At 36.6% G+C, this 23,891-nt stretch overlaps 1 protein-coding gene across 1 annotated transcript in view; it reads right to left on the bottom strand.

Annotated features, from left to right (window-relative positions):
* The window catches only part of LOC121216101 (uncharacterized), a gene marked incomplete at its 3' end in the record, with an annotated part of 71,593 nt that extends 51,289 nt beyond the window's left edge, over positions 1-20,304 (bottom strand). Inside the window, exon 1 of the mRNA XM_041091398.1 lies at positions 19,901-20,304. Coding sequence (XP_040947332.1) covers positions 19,901-20,304 — 404 coding nt within the window. The remainder of the gene's footprint in view (positions 1-19,900) is intronic.
* Between the last annotated feature and the right edge of the window lie 3,587 nt (positions 20,305-23,891).

The following is a 23,891-nucleotide window of genomic DNA, read 5'->3' as shown; positions in this document are numbered from 1 at the left end:
TTTCCTTTAACCGAAAACACCTAAAGACCATTTTGAGATTCGGGTCAACAATTTGTTATTGTTGGTTCATTTTTGGTCTTAGCCAATTAATTTGTTATTGTTTCCTCTTTATTTTGTTTTACCTTTGTTTGAAGCCAGTATCTCTATTTTGTTTCATTTTAAAACTGAAACAAATCCATCCTTACTCAATTCACGATTGGGCAACACATACGACTCAAAACATCACGAGACGAGTTCGTATCAATATCGAGATCCAATCAAAGAAGATAGGGATAACCAACCCCAAAGGCGCGGCCCTCGACGTGTCCCTAGAATGGATGATGATTTTCATGATCGTGGGCAACCTTCTTTGGCAAAACTGAAATTCACAATTCCCCAATTTCGTGGTAAGAATGATCCTGACGCTTATTGTGAATGGGAATCTAAGATTGAACTTATGTTTCGGTATTATAAATGTCCGGATGATGAAAAGGTAGCGTTAGCAACACTGGAATTTTCTGATTATGCATTAAGTTGGTGGACTCAACTTGGGGTAAACTGCCATCGGAATTATGAAGGTGAGATTTCGACATGGGATGAGTTGAAACAGATTATGCGTAAAAGGTTTATTCCACCTCACTACTATAGAGAAATTAAAACAAAGCTGAGAAGACTTATCCAAGGTAGTAGGACGATGGATGAATATTTTAAAGAGATGGAGATGCTCATTCAGAGAGCTAATGTGGAGGAGGATGAAGAAACAACTATGGTTCGATTCATTGATGGTTTGAACAGGCCGATAGCTAATACATTGAGGCTACAAACTTACATTGATTTGGAAGAAGTAGTTCACAAAGCCATTGAGATCGAGCAACAATTAAAGGAACAAAGGTTTGGGTCCTTCTCTACTTCACAATATTATCGAGGTAACAATTCCAATTCTGATTTTAAGAGTTCAAAACCACCTTTTGTTACTAATAAGTCTTCTTTGAGTAACAAGCAATCAGATTGGAAAAAAGGGGCTCCTGCTAAAACGCAAACACCTTCTAAGCAGCCCAATTTAGGTGATTCGAGTGCGAAGAGGACTCGTGAGATTGAATGCTTTAAGTGCAAAGGGCGTGGTCATTATAGTAGGGAATGCCCTAACACGAGATTACTTCTTCCAAAAGATAATGGTGAGTACACTTCCGACTCTGATAAAACAGATCCAGATATGCCAGAACTTGTAGATGACAGTGATAATGGCGAAGAGTTGGTCGAACTACCAAACGAAGGGGACTTTGCTGATTTTTCGTACCTTGTAGTTTGCCGAACACTTAACATCCAGATGAAAGATGATGACAACCAAAGGACCAATATTTTCCATTCTCGGTGTTTTAGTAAAGGTAACTTATGTTCAATCATTATTGATAGTGGGAGTTGCTCGAATGTAGTGAGTAGCTATTTGGTGGATTCTTTAAAGTTGCCTTGTACTAAACACCCTAAGCCATATCACCTTCAATGGCTTAATGAATGCTCCAAAGTCAAAGTTACGAAACAGTCCTTGGTCACTTTTAAGATTGGCAATTATGAGGATGAAGTATGGTGTGATGTGGTCCCAATGCATGCGGCACATTTGCTTCTTGGACAGCCTTGGCAATTTGATCGTGATGTTACACACCAAGGTAAACTTAATCGATACTCCATTATATTTGAAGGTAAGAAATTCACTTTTGCTCCTTTAAATCCTACTGATGTATACAAAGATCAATTGAAGATGATAAAATTTTGTGAGGGGGTAAAGGAGAAAGAGCAAATACAAAAGACAGAGAGTAAAGAGGCTAATAGTAAAAAAATTCAAAATTTAAAAAGCCCAAAGGTGAGTGAATCAACAAGTGGTAAAATGAGCGAAAAAATTCTTTTGGCAATAAAAAAAGATGTGAGGAGAGCCCTACTCAATAAACAGTCTTGTATCCTTGTGAGGTTTTGGCAAAATTATTTATCTTTATCTAACGTTAACGAAAATTTGCCTAGTGTGTTTCAATCTCTTTTGCAGGATTATGAGGATGTTTTTAGTGAGGCCCCTAAAGGTTTACCACCTTTACGAGGGATTGAACATCAAATTGACTTAGTACCCGGAGCTTCGATTCCGAATCGACCAGCCTATAGATGCAATCTCGAGGAGACAAAAGAATTGCAAAGGCAAGTTGAGGAGTTACTAGACAAAAGGTACATCCGTGAAAGCCTAAGCCCTTGTGCTGTTCCTGTCTTATTGGTGCCAAAGAAAGATGTACGTTTTGTATGTGTGTTGATTGTCGCCCAATCAACAAAATAACGGTAAAGTATCGACATCCAATTCCTAGACTTGATGATATGCTTGATGAACTACATGGTTCAATTATATTTACAAAAATTGATTTAAAAAGTTGTTATCATCAAATTCGAATGAGGGAAGGGGATGAATGGAAAACAGCCTTCAAAACAAAATTTGGATTGTATGAATGGTTAGTTATGCCTTTCGGCCTTACTAATGCACCTAGTACATTTATGAGATTAATGAATCATGTTTTGAGGCTTCACTTGGGTAAACTTGTAGTAGTTTATTTTGATGATATTTTAATTTACTCAAAGACATTAGATGATCATGTTTTCCATGTTCAAACCGTTTTGAATATTCTACGAGATGAAAGATTATTTGCCAACCTTGAAAAATGCACATTCTATTGTGATAAACTAATATTTTTAGGTTTCATAGTTAGTGCTCAAGGTATTTATGGCGACGAGGACAAAGTCAAGGCAATTAAGGAGTGGCCGACTCCTAAATCGGTAACTAAGGTGAGATCTTTCCATGGTTTGACTAGTTTTTATAGATGATTTATGAAAGATTTCTCTACTATTGCTGCCCCATTGACAGAGGTTATAAAGAAATCAGTGGGCTTTCAAATGGGGTGAAACCCAAGAAAAGGCCTTTCAAACTCTAAAAGCTAAGTTATGTTCTGCTCCTTTGCTTAAATTACCTAATTTTGCTAAAACTTTTGAACTTGAGTGTGATGCTTCAGGAATTGGAATCGGCGCCGTTTTAATGCAAGATAAGCAACCTATTGCTTATTTTACTGAGAAATTGAATGGTGCACAATTAAACTACTCGACCTATGACAAAGAACTATTAGCGTTAGTTCGTGCACTTCAAGTATGGCAACATTACTTGCTACCCAATGAGTTTGTCATACATACAGGTCATGAATCCCTTAAATGGTTAAAGGGCCAAGGTAAATTGAGTAAACGGCATGCCCGATGGGTAGAATTCATTGAAACATTTCCTTATGTAATACAATATAAAACAGGTAAATATAATGTAGTTGCAAATGCTTTGTCTAGACGATATGCTTTAATAACTACATTGAATGCTAAAGTCTTAGGGTTCGAACATATTAAGGAACTATATGATGATGATGTTGATTTCGGCCATATCTATAAGAATTCTGGACATACTGCTTTTGATAAATTTTATCTTGTAGATGGCTTTCTTTTTCGTATGAACATGTTATGCATACCAAAGTGTTCCATGAGAGACTTATTGATTCATGAAGCCCATAGTGGAGGTTTAATGGGACATTTTGGAGTGGCCAAAACACTAGATATCTTGCAAGAACACTTCCATTGGCCACATATGAAGAAAGATGTTGAAAAGGTATGTTCCAACTGCATTACATGCAAACAAGCAAAATCTAAGGTAATGCCTCATGGCCTTTACACTCCTTTACCGATTCTTACTTCACCTTGGGTAGATTTATCCATAGATTTTATTTTAGGTTTGCCTCAAACTAAGAAAGGAAGAGATAGTATATTTGTTGTTGTTGACAGGTTTTCAAAGATGGCACATTTTATTCCTTGTCACAAAACAGATGATGCTACACATGTGGCAGACTTATTCTTTAAAGAAGTGGTAAAACTTCATGGCATTCCTAAAATAATTGTTTCTGACAGAGATGTCAAATTCCTTAGCCACTTTTGGAAGTATTGTGGGGTAAGCTTGGTACTAAATTACTTTATTCTACTACATGTCACCCCCAAACTGATGGCCAAACTGAAGTAGTTAATCGGATCTTAGGGACTTTATTATGATCTGTTGTGGGAAAGAACATTAGAAATTGGGAAGAATGCCTACCATTTTTTGAATTTGCATATAATAGATTTATTTATTCTACAACTGGTTATTCTCCATTTGAACTTATTTATGGTTTTAACCCACTAACAGTACTTGATCTTGTGCCATTACCTCTTGAACACATTATTAATTTAGATGGCGAACAGAAAGCTGAGTTGGTGAAATCCTTACATGAGAAGGCTAGGCAGCGAATAGCCAAAACAAATGATGCCAACACCAACAAAGCAAACAAGGGACGCAATGGGTTGTACTAGAATGATTTCCTACAAAAAGGAAGACTAAGTTGGACCCAAGGGGCGATGGGCCTTTCCAAGTACTCGAGAGGATCAACGACAACGCCTATAAAATTGATCTACCTGGTGAGTACAATGTAAGTTCTACTTTTAATGTGGCAGACTTGTCCCCATTTGATTTTTCAGATTCGAGGATGAATCCTTTTGAGGAAGGGGGAATGATACGAGTCGTAAAGGCCCAACCCAAATTCAAGAAAGTGATGGGCTCAAGTTGCCACAAGGCCCAATAACGAGATCCAAGGCCAGACAAATACGGTCCAAACTAAATGGGACCATTCAAGAGTTTGTTAGCAAGGCCTTAGATGCATACACGAGAGAACAATAAAATCAAGATTCACTTTCTTGTTTTCAAGAAAATCAAGAAACTGAATCTTGGCCCAATTATGCTGTTCGAAGAGATTTCAGAATCAAGAAAATCAAGATTTCAAATCTTGGAAATCTTGGTCCAAGAAACCAAATCTTGCAGCCAACATGCATTGGATCTCCGTTATGAGCATCAACGACCCAATTTCGGAAGGAGATGGATCACGAGCCCAAATTCTTAAAGGCGAGGCCCAATAACCAAATTCCAGCCCAATCAAGAAGTTCCTTCATACTTAGTTGAAAATCAGGCCAAAATGTCAAAGGGCCCAATTTATAAACATTTTAATTGTTTAATTTAATTTTCCCTTTTTATTTTATTAATTAGGTTTAATTTTATTAGTTACTTGTTAGATTAGGATTACTTGAGGCCTATTTAAAGGTATGGCCGGCCACCCCTTGTACACAACACACTTAGATTTATTCTTAAATTTCAGATTTGTTGAGAGCAGAATTTTCTTTGAGTTTTCTCCAAGATTTCTCTCTTGAGTTTTCTTTAGAAGTTGTTTTAACAATCTTTTGATTGTGGGAGCCATCGTCAACCTTCTTCTTGCCATCGATATTCTTTGGAGGGGAGATTAGAGCCGTTTGAAGGAATTTGTGAATTCTTTCGGGAATTCAAGGGTTCTTAGGACTTATTGTTATTTCTTGCTGTTCAATTTATTTTCTTTATTATTGCTTGTGCCGATTCTTCTTCTCACTTCTTTGCTATTCTTGTTTGTGTTTCACCCTTGATTAAACTCCAAGATCGCCTCATTCAATTGATTTCTTATTGACAGCAATTACTTGATCCAAAAATCCCCAAATTTTAGGGATTTGCCGATTCTTGTTTAATCTTTTTGGGGTGTTTTCGGTTGCTGTTATTTAGGGGAATTCATCTTGGGAATTCAATTAAACATATTCGCAATCTGATTTGGGGGTTCAAGATTCGTTTTACTTCATCAATTTTTCTTCCTCTTCTACTTATCGCACTAAGCCCTAATCTTCCATTATTAATCTAATTGTTATTTTTTCTATTGATCTGAGATCTGATTCATTGTTTCTTTCTTAATCTAATAGGTCGGCTGTTGGGAAATCACTTTCTAAGCATAAATCGGTTCTTGGCTTCCAAGAATAAGCCGTCTTTAAGAGTTTCTTTAATCTAGCTATTCATTGATAATTTTAATTCCAGATCTGATTGGTTTAAACTTATCTTGCTGTTTCCTTTCAGATCTATTCGTCTAGAGCCTTTCGTAGGAGTTTCTCGTGACTTGACGACTCGATCTTGGTCCGCGCACGCCTCTATATCATAAATCGTCATCAGAATTATGAAGGTGAGATTTCGACATGGGATGAGTTGAAACAGATTATGCGTAAAAGGTTTATTCCACCTCACTATTATAGAGAGATTAAAACAAAGCTGAGAAGACTTATTCAAGGTAGTAGGACGGTGGATGAATATTTTAAGGAGATGGAGATGCTCATTCAGAGAGCTAATGTAGAGGAGGATGAGGAAACAACGATGGTTTGATTTATTGATGGTTTGAACAGGCTGATAGCTAATACATTGAGGCTACAAACTTCCATTGATTTGGAAGAAGCAGTTCATAAAGCCATTAAGATCGAGCAACAATAAAAGGAATAAAGATTTGGTTCCTTCTCTACTTCACAATATTACCGAGGTAACAATTCCAATTCTGATTTTAAGAGTTCAAAGTCACCTTTTGTTACTAATAAGTCTTCTTTGAGTAATGGAAGTAAGCTATCAGATTGGAAAAAAGGGGCTCCTGTTAAAATGCAAACACCTTCTAAGCAGCCCAATTTAGGTGATTCGAGTGTGAAGAGGACTCGTGAGATTGAGTGATTTAAGTGCAAAGGGCGTGGTCATTATAGTAGGGAATGCCCTAACATGAGATTACTTCTTCTGAAAGATAATGGTGAGTATACTTCCAACTCTAATAAAATAGATCCAGACATGCCAGAACTTTTGGATGACAGTGATAATGGAGAAGAGTTGGTCGAACCACCAAAAGAAGGGGACTTTGCTGATTTTCAATGCCTTGTAGTTTGCCGAACCCTTAACATCCAGATGAAAGATGATGACAACCAAAGGACCAATATTTTCCATTCTCAGTGTTTTATTAAAGGTAACTTATGTTCACTCATTATTGATAGTGGGAGTTGCTCAATGTAGTGAGTAGCTATTTGGTGGATTCTTTAAAGTTGCCTTGTACCAAACACCCTAAGACATATCACCTTCAGTGGCTTAATGAATGTTCTGAAGTTAAAGTTACGAAACAGTCTTTGGTTACTTTTAAGCTCGGGAATTATGAGGATGAAGTATGGTGTGATGTGGTCCCAATGCATGCGGCACACTTGCTCCTTGGTCGGCCTTGGCAATTTGATCACGATGTTACACACCAAGGTAAACTTAATCAATACTCCCTCGTGTTTAAAGGTAGGAAATTCACTTTTGCTCCTTTAAATCCCACTGATGTATATAAAGATCAATTGAAGATGATGAAATTTTGTGAGGGGGTAAGGGAGAAAGGACAAGTACAAAAGACAAAGAGAAAAGAGGCTAGTAGTGGAAAAAGTCCAAATTTAAAAAGCCCAAAGGTGAGTGAATCCACAAGTGGTAAAATGAGCGGAAAAAATTTTTTGGCCACAAAAAAAGATGTAAGGAGAGCCCTACTCAATAAACAGCCTTGTATCCTTGTAAGGATTAGGCTAAATTATTTATCCTTATCTAACGTTAACGAAAATTTGCCTAGTATGTTTCAGTCTCTTTTGCAGGATTATGAGGATATTTTTAGTGAGGCCCCTAAAGGTTTACCACCTTTACGAGGGATAGAACATCAAATTAACTTAGTACTCGGAGCTTCAATCCCAAATCGACCAGCCTATAGATGCAATCCCGAGGAGACAAAGGAACTGCAAAGGCAAGTTGAGGAGTTACTAGAAAAAGGGTACATTCGTGAGAGCCTAAGTCCTTGTGCCGTTCCTGTCTTATTGGTACCAAAGAAAGATGGTACATATCGAATGTGTGTTGATTGTCGTCCAATCAACAAAATAACGGTAAAGTATCGACACCCAATTCCTAGACTTGATGATATACTTGATGAATTACATGGTTCAGTTATATTTACTAAAATTGATTTAAAAAGCGGTTATCATCAAATTCGAATGAGGGAAGGGGATGAATGAAAAACAGCCTTTAAAACAAAATTTGGATTGTATGAATAGTTAGTTATGCCTTTCGGCCTTACTAATGCACCTAGTACATTTATGAGATTAATGAATCATGTTTTAAGGCTTCACTTGGGTAAATTTGTAGTAGTTACTTTGATGATATTTTAATTTACTCCAAGTCATTAGATGATCATGTTTTCCATGTTAGAACCGTTTTGGATATTCTGCGAGCTGAAAAATTATTTGCCAACCTTGATAAATGCACATGCTGTTGTGATAAACTAATATTCTTAGGTTTCATAGTTAGTGCTCAAGGTATTCATGTCGATGAGGACAAAGTCAAGGCAATCAAGGAGTGGCCGACTCCTAAATCGGTAACTGAGGTGAGATCTTTCCATGGTTTAGCTAGTTTTTATAGACGATTTGTGAAAGATTTCTCTACTATTGCTGCCCCATTGACAGAAGTTATAAAGAAATCAGTAGGTTTCAAACGGGGTGAAACCCAAGAAAAGGCTTTTCAGACCCTAAAAGCTAAGTTATGTTCTGCTCCTCTTCTTAAATTACCTGATTTTTCAATACTTTTGAACTTGAGTGTGATGCTTCAGGAATTGGAATTGGCGCCGTTTTAATGCAAGATGAGCAACCTATTGCTTATTTTAGTAAGAAATTGAATGGTGCACAATTAAACTAATCGACTTATGACAAAGAACTATTGGCATTGGTTCGTGCACTTCAAGTATGGCAACATTACTTGCTGCCTAATGAATTTGTCATACATACAGATCATGAATCCCTTAAATGGTTAAAGGGACAAGGTAAGTTAAGTAAACAGCATGCCCGATAGGTAGAATTCATTGAAACACTCCCTTATGTGATAAAATATAAAACAGGTAAAGATAATGTAGTTGTCGATGCTTTGTCTAGATGATATTCTTTAATAACTACATTGAATGCTAAAGTATTAGGGTTTGAACATATTAAGGAGTTATATGATGATGATGCTAATTTTGGCCATATCTATAGAATTGTGGACATACTACTTTTGAAAAGTTTTATCTTGTAGATGGCTTTCTTTTTCGAATAAACAGGTTATGCATACCAAAGTGTTCCATGAGAGACTTATTGATTCATGAAGCCCATAGTGGAGGTTTAATGGGACATTTTGGAGTGGCCAAAACACTAGATATCTTGCAAGAACACTTCCATTGGCCACATATGAAGAAGGATGTTGAAAAGGTATGTTCCAACTGCATTACATGCAAACAAGCAAAATCTAAGGTAATGCCTCATGGCCTTTACACTCCTTTACTGATTCTTACTTCACCTTGGGTAGATTTATCCATATATTTTATTTTAGGTTTGCCTCAAACTAAGAAAGGAAGAGATAGTATATTTGTTGTTGTTGACAGGTTTTCAAAGATGGCACATTTTATTCCTTGTCACAAAACAGATGATGCTACACATGTGGCAGACTTATTCTTTAAAGAAGTGGTAAAACTTCATGGCATTCCTAAAATAATTGTTTCTGACAGAGATGTCAAATTCCTTAGCCACTTTTGGAAGTATTGTGGGGTAAGCTTGGTACTAAATTACTTTATTCTACTACATGTCACCCCCAAACTGATGGCCAAACTGAAGTAGTTAATCGGATCTTAGGGACTTTATTATGATCTGTTGTGGGAAAGAACATTAGAAATTGGGAAGAATGCCTACCATTTTTTGAATTTGCATATAATAGATTTATTTATTCTACAACTGGTTATTCTCCATTTGAACTTATTTATGGTTTTAACCCACTAACAGTACTTGATCTTGTGCCATTACCTCTTGAACACATTATTAATTTAGATGGCGAACAGAAAGCTGAGTTGGTGAAATCCTTACATGAGAAGGCTAGTGATGCGATCCCGGTCACATCATGTTACGACACAACTCGATGCTACCGAGATTGGCCCAAACTCAAGGGGCCCAAGTGCAAAATGAAGTTTTTAATTTCAGTTTGTCAATTTGGCAGCTGGAAAATAAGGACTTTGATTCATTAATTTTTAGTTATTTTAGTTTGTGTTTTTAATTATGTCATAGTTTGCACATCATTAATATGTGTTCTGCATTTAATAAAGTCATGCATTATGTAACTTTCATGTTAGTTAAGTTTGCATCATTAAATTAAGTCAAGTTAGTTTAATTATGTAACTTTCATGTTAGTTAAATTTGCATTTCAAAACCATGCATGTAAGCATCTTAGTTTAATAAATGAGTTGCTGGACATTTATTCAACTCATCTTAGTTTTAATTAATAAGTGTTTTTGTTGAACTTTATTTAATAAGTGTTGTTCTTAATTAATCTAGTTCCTAGGATTATTTATTGATGCATGAGTTAAGTTCATTTAATTATACTTCTTTAATTAAACTAGTTGCTGGAATAATTATTGCATATATGTTTTAGTTCATTTATTTAAGTAAGTTTAATGTTTATTATGATTAATAAGTGTTTTCATTTGTTTAATAAACTCATTTTAATGTGTTTATTGCAGGTGACTTTTTAGCTTATAGTGGTTACAATTCAAGGCTGTTACACATTTAATTAAGTGGTTGTTCAAGTTCTTTTGAGTTACACTTAAAGGGGCTGTTATAAAGGGAGCTTAAAATCATTAAAGGAGTTTTTAAAGAGCATTTTATGCCCTTTAAAATTCAGCAGCAACTCTTCCACTTCCAGCCGTTTTTGGAGCTTTCAAGAGAAATTAATCAATCCTTTGAATGTCATTAAGGAGCTGGTTAAGAGATGGTGTCTATTCAACTAGCCAAGGACAACTCAAGAGTCATTTTCTAAGCCATTAAAGACATTCAAATCAGCTGAATTAAAGTGATTTTATGGAAGGAGTTATTTGGTTCAAAGAATAAGAAAAGACATCAGTTTTTATGGCACATTAAGTGGATGTTTTTGACCATTCGGTTACCTTGTTTTTAGCATTATAAATAGATGTAATCAGCCATAGAGAGGGGAACTTTTGGCTGAATATAGATGTTATATTTGAATTGTTAGCTATCCAATTCTCTTTGTTCTTACGGAATTGATTTGACTTATCAAGCTTAGCTTGTGGCGTCTATCCATTTCTTGTTTTCGAACTTATCATTTTCATAGTGTGGCGTTCATCATATACCAAGGTTCCTATCATTCTTGATAGTGGGTCGAGGTCTTTTCTTTTTTGTTTTCCTATACTGTCATTCACCTAAGAGCTACCTTGAGTCTCGGGTCAACAACCTCTATTGTTGGTTCATTCTCTGCCTTTAGCCAAATTTTTCCATTCGTTGTTAAACCCATTTCCCTTTTAAACATTTGTTTGTAGCCTTTCTTCTATTTTGAAACAAACTTAGCCTTACTCAAATTCACGATCGAGCAAACACTAACGACTCGAATCAATCACAAAAAGAGTTCATATCAGCTAGGCAACGAATAGCCAAAACAAATGATGCCAACACCAACAAAGCAAACAAGGGGCGCAAACGGGTTATACTAGAACCCGGAGATTGGGTTTGGGTCCATTTGAGGAAAGAACGATTTCCTACAAAAAGGAAGACCAAGTTGGACCCAAGGGGCGATGAACCTTTCCAAGTACTCGAGCGAATCAACAATAATGCCTATAAAATTGATCTACCTGGTGAGTACAATGTAAGTTCTACTTTTAATGTGGCTGACTTGTCCTCATTTGATTTTTTAGATTCGAGGACGAATCTTTTTGAGGAAGGGGGAATGATACGAGTCTTAAATGCCCAACTCATGTTCAAGAACGTGATGGGATCAAATTACCACAAGGCTGATACGGTCACGCCTCAAGTCCAATCTAGCTCGAGCAAGGAGCCTTTGGAGCTGCCTCAAGGTCCCATCACCCGATCACGAGCCAAACAATTCAAGGAGGCTGTTTCGGCTTTAGTTAACAAAGTTTGGGGCGAGACTTTGGTTGGGCAAATAGAAGAAGCTTGGACCAACTCGAAGAACACTCCATGCATTTTACTACGAGCTGAATTAACTTCCAATTTAGCTCAATGAGCTCAAATCAGCTCAATTTAGCTCAAAACTTGCAAATTCAGCTCAAATAATTTTTGCTATTTAATTTGTCTCAAATCTGGTTGGATTTAATTATGCATGATTAATTGTGTTTTTCTTACATGTTATTAAGTCAAATTAAATTCCTACAGCTTATAAATAAGTCTTAATACATGTTTTAATGTGTCTTGTCCAAACTGAATTAATTAGACTTAGTTTAATTAATTGAGTTTTGTTTTAATTATTTAGATTGATGTTGTCTAAATTTCGTTTTTAATATGATTCAGCTGAATAATGATTAACTAAATTCATTTGTTCATGTTGTGTAGGTTGGCCGAATGTGGATGGAAGCATTTAAGCTAGGTGCATGCATCATAGGTTCAATGAATGTGGCGTTACATGCATGAGGAATGTTCAGCTGATTTTAAATGATTCAAGAACCAGCATAATGCTGTTCACACATGAAGTTCACACTCTTGGCTTTTCAGTTTGGAATGTTCACACACAAAGACTCTTTGAAACCGAGTGTTCACACTTCATTTGGCCTTTCAAATCCCTCTTAATGGCTGGTCACTTTTCAGCAAAAGATACAACTTAAATGAGTTCATTTATGTACATTGGCCGAATTTAACTTCTTCATGCACCATTCAAAGTGACCAAGGTTCAATGGGAGTTCTAGAAGCTTGTCAAGTTCAGCCGAATCTAGCTAGCACATTCAAGTGGTTCATTTGCTTACTCCTTAAGGATTGAAAGAGACCATTCGGCTAGCTTAGGACTTTATTATAAATAGCTGAATTTTTTTACTTTGTAAAGGACTTTTGACATTTTAATTAGCGAATTGCTGCCAAATTTGTGAGGCATTTTCTCTCAAATTTCGTTCGAGACCCGTAAGACTTATCTAAGCTTTTAGTGGTGTCTTTCCGAGTCTTTTCTGAACTTATCACTCCTTAAACCCGAGTGTGGCGTTCACCTTTGATACCTTTGGTTCATACTTTCCTAAGTATCGGGTCAAGGTCCTTTTCAACCATTTCCAATTCATTTAGGTCCTATAAGTTTCGGGTCGACACTTTTCTTTAGTGTTGGTTCATTCTTGACCTCTTTGAACCATTACCAATTCGTATCAAAAACCATACCATTTCATACCAATTCCATACCATTTCATACCAATTCCCAAATACCAAAACGTACCAAAACCAAATACCATTTCTTAATTATCCTAAACCGAACTCTTCCGTTCTATTCATACCATTTCGACTTAAACCAAATCCACATCCAACTTTGCACGAACTTATCTTACTTCTTTGTACACAAATATATTCTAACTCCTTCTCGTCTAATCTACTTCTTCGTTTACGATCGGGAACCAAACGACTCGGACTCAATTACTAAACCGAGATCGTATCATTTGGTATCAGAGCTGGTAAAAATGAGAAGTACGAGCACTCGAAGTCAATTTGAAATAGGTACGTAAAAAAAAGGAGTTCGAAAAAAAAATCAAAATCAAAAGAAAATTGAAAAGAAAAAAAATTGCATACGGTCTAGGTGCGGACGAAAAGAACGTGAAAGATCTGTAAAAAAAAAAAGAGAGTCTGGAGACACTTCAACAAAAATTTTTCTAAAATCACATTCTACACTCTTTTATATCCTTCTTAGTGAAATTTCACGCTATTAAAAAAATTTTTCGAGTTTGTAAGTTCGATACTCTTTCTACTCATCTTCTTTTTTACGCTACACTTATCCTAAAGCCTTTCTTATTTCTTTAGCCTACCCATAACCTAACATCGATCCTTTGTTAAACCTTTTGAAGCCGACCCACTTGGCTTATGCTCGTCGGTCTCGGCCATTCTTGAATCGCCTTAATCTTTTCGCTATCTACTTCGAGGCCCTTCGAGCTAACCACGAAACCTAAAAAGATAACTTTGTCAGAACAAAATGTACACTTTTTAAGATTAGCATACAAAGTCTCTTTTCTAAGAACTTCCAAAACAGCTCGCAAATGAATTACATGCTCATCCATCGATTTGCTATAAATGAGGATATCATCAAATACACAACGCAAAACTTACCAATGAAATTTCGTAAAACATAGTTCATAAGTCTCATAAAAGTGCTAGGGGCGTTGGTTAAGCCGAATGGCATTACCAACCATTCATACAAACCATGTTTCGTTTTAAAAGCGGTTTTCCACTAGTCACCTTCGCGCATTCGAATCTGATGGTATACGCTTTCAATTTTTTTTTTGATTTTTTTTTCGAACTCCTTTTTTTACGTGCCTATTTCAAATTGACTTCGAGTGCTCATACTTCTCGTTTTTACCAGCTCTGATACCAAATGATACGATCTCAGTTTAGTAGTTGAGTCCGAGTCGTTTGGTTCCCGATCGTAAACGAAGAAGTAGATTAGACGAGAAGGAGTTAGAATATATTTGTGTACAAAGAAGTAAGATAAGTTCGTGCAAAGTTGGATGTGGATTTGGTTTAAGTCGAAATGGTATGAATAGAATGGACGAGTTTGGTTTAGGATAATTAAGAAATGGTATTTGGTTTTGGTACGTTTTGGTATTTGGGAATTGGTATGAAATGGTATGGAATTGGTATGAAATGGTATGGTATTTGATACGAATTGGTAATGGTTCAAAGAGGTCAAGAATGAACCAACACTAAAGAAAAGTGTCGACCCGAAACTTATAGGACCTAAATGAATTGGAAATGGTTGAAAAGGACCTTGACCCGATACTTAGGAAAGTATGAACCAAAGGTATCAAAGGTGAATGCCACACTCGGGTTTAAGGAGTGATAAGTTCGGAAAAGACTCGGAAAGATGCCACTAAAAGCTTAGATAAGTCTTACGGGTCTCGAACGAAATTTGAGAGAAAATGCCTCACAAATTGGGCAGCAATTCACTAATTAAAATGTCAAAAGTCCTTTACAAAGTAAAAAAATTCAGCTATTTATAATAATGTCCTAAGCTAGCCGAATGGTCTCTTTCAATCCTTAAGGAGTAAGCAAATGAACCACTTGAATGTGCTAGCTAGATTCGGCTGAACTTGACAAGCTTCTAGAACTCCCATTGAACCTTGGTCACTTTGAATGGTGCATGAAGAAGTTAAATTCGGCCAATGTACATAAATGAACTCATTTAAGTTGTATCTTTTGCTGAAAAGTGACCAGCCATTAAGAGGGATTTGAATGGCCAAATGAAGTGTGAACACTCGGTTTCAAAGAGTCTTTGTGTGTGAACATTCCAAACCGAAAAGCCAAGAGTGTGAACTTCATGTGTGAACGGCATTATGCTGGTTCTTGAATCATTTAAAATCAGCTGAACATTCCTCATGCATGTAACGCCACATTCATTGAACCTATGATGCATGCACATAGCTTAAATGCTTCCATCCACATTCGGCCAACCTACACAACATGAACAAATGAATTTAGTTGATCATTATTCAGCTGAATCATATTAAAAACGAAATTTAGACAACATCAATCTAAATAATTAAAACAAAACTCAATTAATTGATATGCTCAATGAGTTAAGTGGTGCCAAGTTATTCTCAAAAATTGATCTCAAAAGCGGATACCATCAGATTCGAATGCGCGAAGGTGACGAGTGAAAAACCGCTTTTAAAACGAAACCTGGTTTGTATGAATGGTTGGTAATGCCATTCGGCTTAACCAACGCCCCTAGCACTTTTATGAGACTTATGAACTATGTTTTACGAAATTTCATTGGTAAGTTTTGCGTTGTGTATTTCGATGATATCCTCATTTATAGCAAATCGATGGATGAGCATGTAATTCATTTGCGAGCTATTTTGGAAGTTCTTAGAAAAGAGACTTTGTATGCTAATCTTTAAAAGTGTACATTTTGTTCTGACAAAGTTATCTTTTTAGGTTTCGTGGTTAGCTCGGAGGGCCTCGAAGTAGATAGCGAAAAGATTAAGGCGATTCAAGAATGGCCGAGACCGACGAGCATAAGCCAAGTGGGTCGGCTTCAAAAGGTTTAACAAAGGATCGATGTTAGGTTATGGGTAGGCTAAAAGAAATAAGAAAGGCTTTTAGGATAAGTGTAGCGTAGAAGAAAAGAAGATGAGTAGAAAGAGGTATCAAACTTACAAACTCGAAACACTAAAATTTTTTTTTTAATAGCGTGAAATTTCACTAAGAAGGATATAAAAGAGTGTAGAATGTGATTTTGGAAAAATTTTTGTTGAAGTGTCTCCAGACTCTTTTTTTTTTTACGGATCTTTCACGTTCTTTTCGTCCGCACCTAGACCGTATGCAATTTTTTTTTCTTTTCAAATTTTTTTTGATTTTTTTTTATTTTGATTTTTTTTCGAACTCCTTTTTTTTACGTACCTATTTCAAATTGACTTCGAGTGCTCGTACTTCTCGTTTTTACCAGCTCTGATACCAAATGATATGATCTCGGTTTAGTAGTTGAGTCCGAGTCGTTTGGTTCCCGATCGTAAACGAAAAAGTAGATTAGACGAGAAGGAGTTAGAATATATTTGTGTACAGAGAAGTAAGATAAGTTCGTGGAAAGTTGGATGTGGATTTGGTTTAAGTCGAAATGGTATGAATAGAATGGAAGAGTTCGGTTTAGGATAATTAAGAAATGGTATTTGGTTTTGGTACGTTTTGGTATTTGGGAATTGGTACGAAATGGTATGGAATTGGTATGAAATGGTATGGTATTTGATACGAATTGGTAATGGTTCAAAGAGGTCAAGAATGAACCAACACTAAAGAAAAGTGTCGACCCGAAACTTATAGGACCTAAATGAATTGGAAATGGTTGAAAAGGACCTTGACCCGATACTTAGGAAAGTATGAACCAAAGGTATCAAAGGTGAACGCCACACTCGGGTTTAAGGAGTGATAAGTTCGGAAAAGACTCGGAAAGACTCCACTAAAAGCTTAGATAAGTCTTACGGGTCTCGAACGAAATTTGAGAGAAAATGCCTCACAAATTTGGCAGCAATTCACTAATTAAAATGTCAAAAGTCCTTTACAAAGTAAAAAAATTCAGCTATTTATAATAATGTCCTAAGCTAGTCGAATGGTCTCTTTCAATCCTTAAGGAGTAAGCAAATGAACCACTTGAATGTGCTAGCTAGATTCGGCTGAACTTGACAAGCTTCTAGAACTCCCATTGAACCTTGGTCACTTTGAATGGTGCATGAAGAAGTTAAATTTGGCCAATGTACATAAATGAACTCATTTAAGTTGTATCTTTTGCTGAAAAGTGGCCAGCCATTAATAGGGATTTGAATGGCAAAATGAAGTGTGAACACTCGGTTTCAAAGAGTCTTTGTGTGTGAACATTCCAAACCGAAAAGCCAAGAGTGTGAACTTCATGTGTGAACGGCATTATGCTGGTTCTTGAATCATTTAAAATCAGCTGAACATTCCTCATGCATGTAACGCCACATTCATTGAACCTATGATGCATGCACCTAGCTTAAATGCTTCCATCCACATTCGGCCAACCTACACAACATGAACAAATGAATTTAGTTGATCATTATTCAGCTGAATCATATTAAAAACGAAATTTAGACAACATCAATCTAAATAATTAAAACAAAACTCAATTAATTAAACTAAGTCTAATTAATTCAGTTTGGACAAGACACATTAAAACATGTATTAAGACTTATTTATAAGCTGTAGGAATTTAATTTGACTTAATAACATGTAAGAAAAACACAATTAATCATGCATAATTAAATCCAACCAGATTTGAGACAAATTAACTAGCAAAAATTATTTGAGCTGAATTTGCAAGTTTTGAGCTAAATTGAGCTGATTTGAGCTCATTGAGCTAAATTGGAAGTTAATTCAGCTCGTAGTAAAATGCATGGAGTGTTCTTCGAGTTGGTCCAAGCTTCTTCGATGTGCCCAACCAAAGTCTCGCCCCAAACTTTGTTAACTAAAGCCAAAACAACCTCCTTGAATTGTTTGGCTCGTGATCGGGTGATAGGACCTTGAGGCAGCTCCAAAGGCTCCTTGCTTGAGCTAGATTGGACTTGAGGCGTGGCCGTATCAAAGGCCCAATAACGAGATCAAAGGCCCGACAAATGCGTTCCAAACTAAATGGGACCATTCAGGAGTTTGTTAGCAGGGCCTTAGATGCAAACACGAGGGAACGAGAAAATCAAGATTCACTTTCTTGTTTTCAAGAAAATCAAGAAACCGAGTCTTGGCCTAATTTTGCTGTTTGGAGCGATTTCAAGAATCAAGAAAATCAAGATTTCAAATCTTGGAAATCTTGGTCCAAGAAACCGAATCTTGCAGCCAAGACGCATTGGATCTCTGTTACGAACATCAACGACCCAATTTCGGTAGGAGATGGATCACAAGCACAAAATCTTGAAGGCGAGGCCCAATAAGAAGATTCCAGGCCCAATCAAGAAATCCACACATACTTAGTTGAAAATCAGGCAAAATTGTCAAAGGGCCCAATTTGTAAACATTTTAATTGTTAATTTAATTTTTTAGGCTCTAGGAATATTACATGTTAAATTCGGCCCAAAACAGTCCATTTAAAGTGCATGGCCGAATTTCCTTTATTATTTTTATTAATTAGGTTTAATTTTTAAGTTTCCTAATGATATTAGGATTATATTTAAAGGATGGCCGGCCACCCCTTGTATTGACTACTCAAATACATTAAAATTTTAAGATTTGTTAAGTGCAGAATTTTCTTTGGGGTTTTCTCCAAGAATCCTGTCTTGAGCTTTCTTTAGAAGTTGTTTTAACAATCTTTTAATTGTGGGAGCCATCTTCAACCTTCTTCTTGCCATAGATATTCTTTGGAGGGGAGATTAGAGCCGTTTGAAGGGAGTTGTGAAGTCTTTCGGGATTTCAAGGCTTCTTAGGACTTTAATTTAATTTCTTGCTATTCAATTTCTTTTCTTTGTTCTGCTTGTGCCGAATCTTTATTTAATCTCTTTGCTATTCTTATTTGCGTTTTCAGCCTTGTTTAAACTCCAAGAACTCTTCGTCTAATCGGCCCCCTTCTTGGCAGTAGAGAATCGATCCAAAATTCCCTAATTTCTAGGGTTCTTGCCGATTTCTGCCACCTCTTTTTGGGTAAAATTCGGCTGCTGGAATTTGGGCATTCTTGGCCGAATTGATTTTTTGGCAGATTCGCATTCCTTCTATACTTCCGAAATCGTTTGATCCATCTATTTTATTTCTTTTCTTCTTACCGTTCCAATCCCTAATATTCAATTAAATTTCTGATTGTTTTAATTTACTTACTGTTTTTGTGTTCTTAGACAGATTCGGCTTGTGGGGAGTCAATCTTGGAGTTCGATTTCATCTTCTTGAACCCCGAAAACATCTATTCATTCGTTCTTTGGTTCTTGGTTCTTTTTAATTGTTTTTGGGGATTTTAATTTCAGTACTGATTCGTTTTAATCTTATTCTTTGTTCTGATTTCAGATCTGTTCGTTTAGATCCTCGTAGGAGTTTTCTCATGACTTGACAACTCGATCTTGGTCCGCGCGCAACCCTCTATCATAAAGGCAAAGAGTTATCAAGTTCGTTAGCATCGAAAAAATAATCCTTGTACATAAGTACAAACACGAGCTGGTGCAACAACAAAGACTTCCTTATTTCTTTTTCCTTCGCAAATACGCTCATTTTACCACTCTCATTTTCTTTTTGACTTTCTTGTTCCTCTCGTACTTTTACCTCCACTCTCTCACTTTTTCCTTTCTTTTTATCATTTTTTTCTTTCTCTTTTTCAATCTTTTTTTCTTGTACTTTTTCTTTCTTTTCTTTCAATTTCAATTGATCTTGGTACACTTTTTTTGGAGTCAGTGGCGTTAAGGTTACATTTTTGCCACGATGCTTAAATGTATATCAATTTGTATAACTGTCATAGATCACGCGCCTATCAAACTGCCATGCATGCCCCAAAAAGAGATGTCCTGCGTGCATGGGAACTACACCACACACCACTTCATCTTGGTACTTCATGATGGAAAATGCTACCACAGCTTGCTTTGTCACTTTAAGCGCGCCTCCATCATTCAACCATTGCAACTTGTATGGAGTTGGGTGTTTGGTCGTGGCAAAACCTAGCTTTTCCACCAGTATGTTACTTACTAAATTAGTACAGCTTCCACCATCAATGATCATACTACATACCTTGCCTTGGATGTGGCATCCTGTGTGGAAAATATTCTCCCTTTGTTGATCAGTTTTAGCACTTTGGATGCTGAGGCTTGGTTTCACCACAAGGATTTCACCTTCAACCGGTAACTCTAAATCTTCTTCTTCATCATCAGATGGCATTTTAGGCTCATTTTTATCCTCCTCCTTAGATTTAATTTCACCGTCGGCCCTTACCAACATAATACATCGATTGGGACATTGGCTAGCTATGTGCCCCCGGCCTTGACACTTGAAACATTTTGTCTCTCGTGTGATTTGGCACTTGCTCATTTCTATTCTGACTTGACTCGACAACGGTCTGATTAGATTTAGCTGCTACAACTGGCTCTTTTGTTTGAATAGGGGGTTTGTTGACTCCTTGGCTCTATTTGTTAGTGGTGGGATTGGCATAGGATCGACTAACTCCTTTTCGTTTGAGTTTTTTTTTCAATCTAAATTACCATGTGGACCATGTCCATCACTTCAACATAGTGTTGTAATTCAACTATGTTGGCGATGTCACAGTTTACACTCGCAAGGAATCTAGCCATTGTCGCCTGTCAATCCTCCTCGATATCAGCTCGGATCATTGCTATCTCCATTTCTTTATAATAGTCTTCAACACTTCTATTGCCTTGAGTAAGGTTTTGGAGTCATTGATATAAATCCCGATGGTAGTACGAAGGAATAAATCATTTTCGCATGACAGAATTCATTTTAGCCCAAGTGGGGATGGGTCTTTCACCATTTCATCTTCGACTTGTTACTAGCTGGTCCCACCACACAATTGCATATTCCAAAAACTTGATTGTCACGAGCTTCACCTTTTTGCTCTCCGAATACTTGTGATATTAAAAAATGAGCTCAATCTTCTTTTCCCACTCCAAATAAGCTTTAGGGACATTCTTACCTTGGAATGGTGGAATCGTCATCTTAATATTCTTAAGGTTATCATCTGGATGATCTTGATCTCTAGGGCCCCGATGTCATTGTCGGCCTCGTTGGCATACACTTCAGGCAGATGAATGATCACATTCTTGATCACTTTCTTCATAGGGATCCTAGTTTGGACGCTCGTGCTCTTGCCTTACACCTTTCAGACTTGCCACGTGCTATTCTCGTGTCTCGACTCGAAATAATCGATCTTAATTGGTTCAAGTTTACGATCGAATAATCACTCCATTTCTCGCATGAGTGCTTGAAGGGTGAGATCTAGCACACCTACTCCAACATTTCTTATGGGATGGAACCCACCTTTTACATTTGGATTTCTTTTCGGACTTTGTGACATTTTAGGAACTCACAAAAAAAAACCTCTCTATTCATCCACAAAGAAATCACACTCACTTGGCTCTTACATGCTTGAATAGTCTCACTTTCTCTTGTCTTTTTTCACTCACTTCGCCTCTCTAAGTTCTTAAAAGGACTAGTTAGACTTATAAGCAGTCGTTGTGGGTCGATTTGCAAAGCGTTGTCGATTTAAGGATAGGAATTGTTGTAGGACAAGAAGGTAGGCTAGAAATAAATGGTTGGGTTATGGTGATGTAAGCACGCCCAGGAGCTCAACGAATTCGAACCAAGACCCCATTGAGCATTTTAAAGGCCTAATGACTCGAGCTCGAGCTAGGCAATTCCAAGAAGCTGTTTCAGCTTTAATCACTCGATTTTGGGAATAGAACAAGATCGATGTCAATGAGGAAGTTTGGTCCAGCTCCTTGAAGACTTCTTGCACCTTATTGCAAGCTAAACTTAGCTCATTGCTAGCTTCCCGTGCTCCACTCAGCTCAAATCAGCTCACTTGAGCTTATTTTAGCTCGTTTGAGCTCAATTTAGCTTACTTTCAGCCCGTTTCTTTTATCATTTCAATAAATTAAGTATTATTTTTAATTTATTCAATTTGATACAGCTATGACTGAATTCCCTAGCTCAAATCAGTTCATTAATTATTTTCACATATTTTAGCTAGCCGAACTTAATATACTAGTTAGTCTATAATTAATTGTTTATCTTTGTATGTTAATTAATTTGTCTTGATATTATATGAACTAGGTTCAGCCGAATGTGAAGATGTATTTAATACAAGATTAATGTACGGCCTGGTGCAAAGCATAGAAGAGTGCATGCACAATTGAGGTTCAATGGATGGCATTTAAAGGAGCACATGTATTTGGGACGTTCATGCAAGAGGAAGCTGATAAATGTTCATGCATTTGAAGATTCATGGACCGTATTTATGGAGGAACATGCATTGGGTCGTTTTCATGCATGCTTCATGCAGATTCAAGATGATCATCAAGTATTCAAGGCACATTAAAGCTTCATTCGGCCAAGGGAGATGTAAGAGCATTAAAGGGCTGCACATTTATAGAATTATGGCTATTCTTCAAGGCTAAGTATGCATGAATGCATCAAGTGAAGCAACATGATGGTTCGGCCAATTCATGCACCATCTTCAAACATGAACCAAATTTTAATGCTTTAGTGTGAACACTTTTATTATTGTGTGAACAAATAGATTCTGAATTTTAGTAGTCATCATTGTAAACAATTAGTGGGACTTTTTCCAATTTGTTAAATGAAACTTTGTTTCTGTGAGGTTAACTTCCTCTCCAATTTCATACGAGTCTCGAGTGACTTACCTAGTGTGCTAGTGGCGTCATCCTGATACGGCCATGCCTCAAGCCCTACCTAGCCCGAGCAAGGAGCCTTTGGAGCTGCCTTGAGGTCCCATCACTAGATCACGAGCTAAACAATTCAAGGAGGCTGTTTCAGCTTTAGTTGACAAAGTTTGGGGCGAGATTTTAGTTGGGCATATCGAAGAAGCTTGAACCAACTCGAAGAACACTCCGTGCACTTTACTACGAGCTGAATTAACTTCCAATTTAGCTCAATGAGTTCAAATCAGCTCAATTTAGCTCAAATACTTACAAATCCAGCTCAATTAATTTTTGCTATTTAATTAGTCTCAAATCTGGTCGGAATTAATTATGCATGATTAATTGTGTTTTTCTTACATGTTATTAAGTCAAATTAATTTCCTACAGCTTATAAATATGTCTTAATACATGTTTTTAATTTGTCTTGTCCAAACCGAATTAATTAGACTTAGTTTAATTAATTGTGTCTTGTTTTAATTTTATGGATTAATGTTGTCTAAATTATGTTTTTAATATATGATTCAGCTGAATAAAGATTAACTAAATTCATTTTTTCATGTTGTGTAGGTTGGCCGAATGTGGATGGAAGCATTTAAGCTAGGTGCATGAACCATAGGTTCAATGAATGTGGCGTTACATGCATGAATAATGTTCAGCTAATTTTAAATGATTCAAGAACCAGCATAATGCCGTTCACACATGAAGTTCACACTCTTGGCTTTTCGGTTTGGAATGTTCACACATAATGACTCTTTGAAACCGAGTGTTTACACTTCATTTGGCCGTTCGAATCCATCTTAATGTCTGGTCACTTTTCAGCAAAAGATACAACTTAAATGAGATCATTTATGTACATTGGCCGAACCTAACTCCTTCATGCACCATTCAAAGTGGCCAAGGTTCAATGAGAGTTCTAGAAGCTTGTCAAGTTCAGCCGAATCTAGGTAGCACATTTAAGTGGTTCATTTGCTTACTCTTTAAGGATTGTAAGAGGCCATTCGGCTAGCTTAGGAGATTATTATAAATAGCTGAATTTTTACTTTGTAAAGGACTTTTTGACATTTTAAGTAA

The sequence above is a fragment of the Gossypium hirsutum genome, chromosome D04, assembly GCF_007990345.1.
Source record: "Gossypium hirsutum isolate 1008001.06 chromosome D04, Gossypium_hirsutum_v2.1, whole genome shotgun sequence".
Lineage (NCBI taxonomy): Eukaryota > Viridiplantae > Streptophyta > Magnoliopsida > Malvales > Malvaceae > Gossypium > Gossypium hirsutum.
This window is presented reverse-complemented; position numbering and strand designations above follow the sequence as displayed.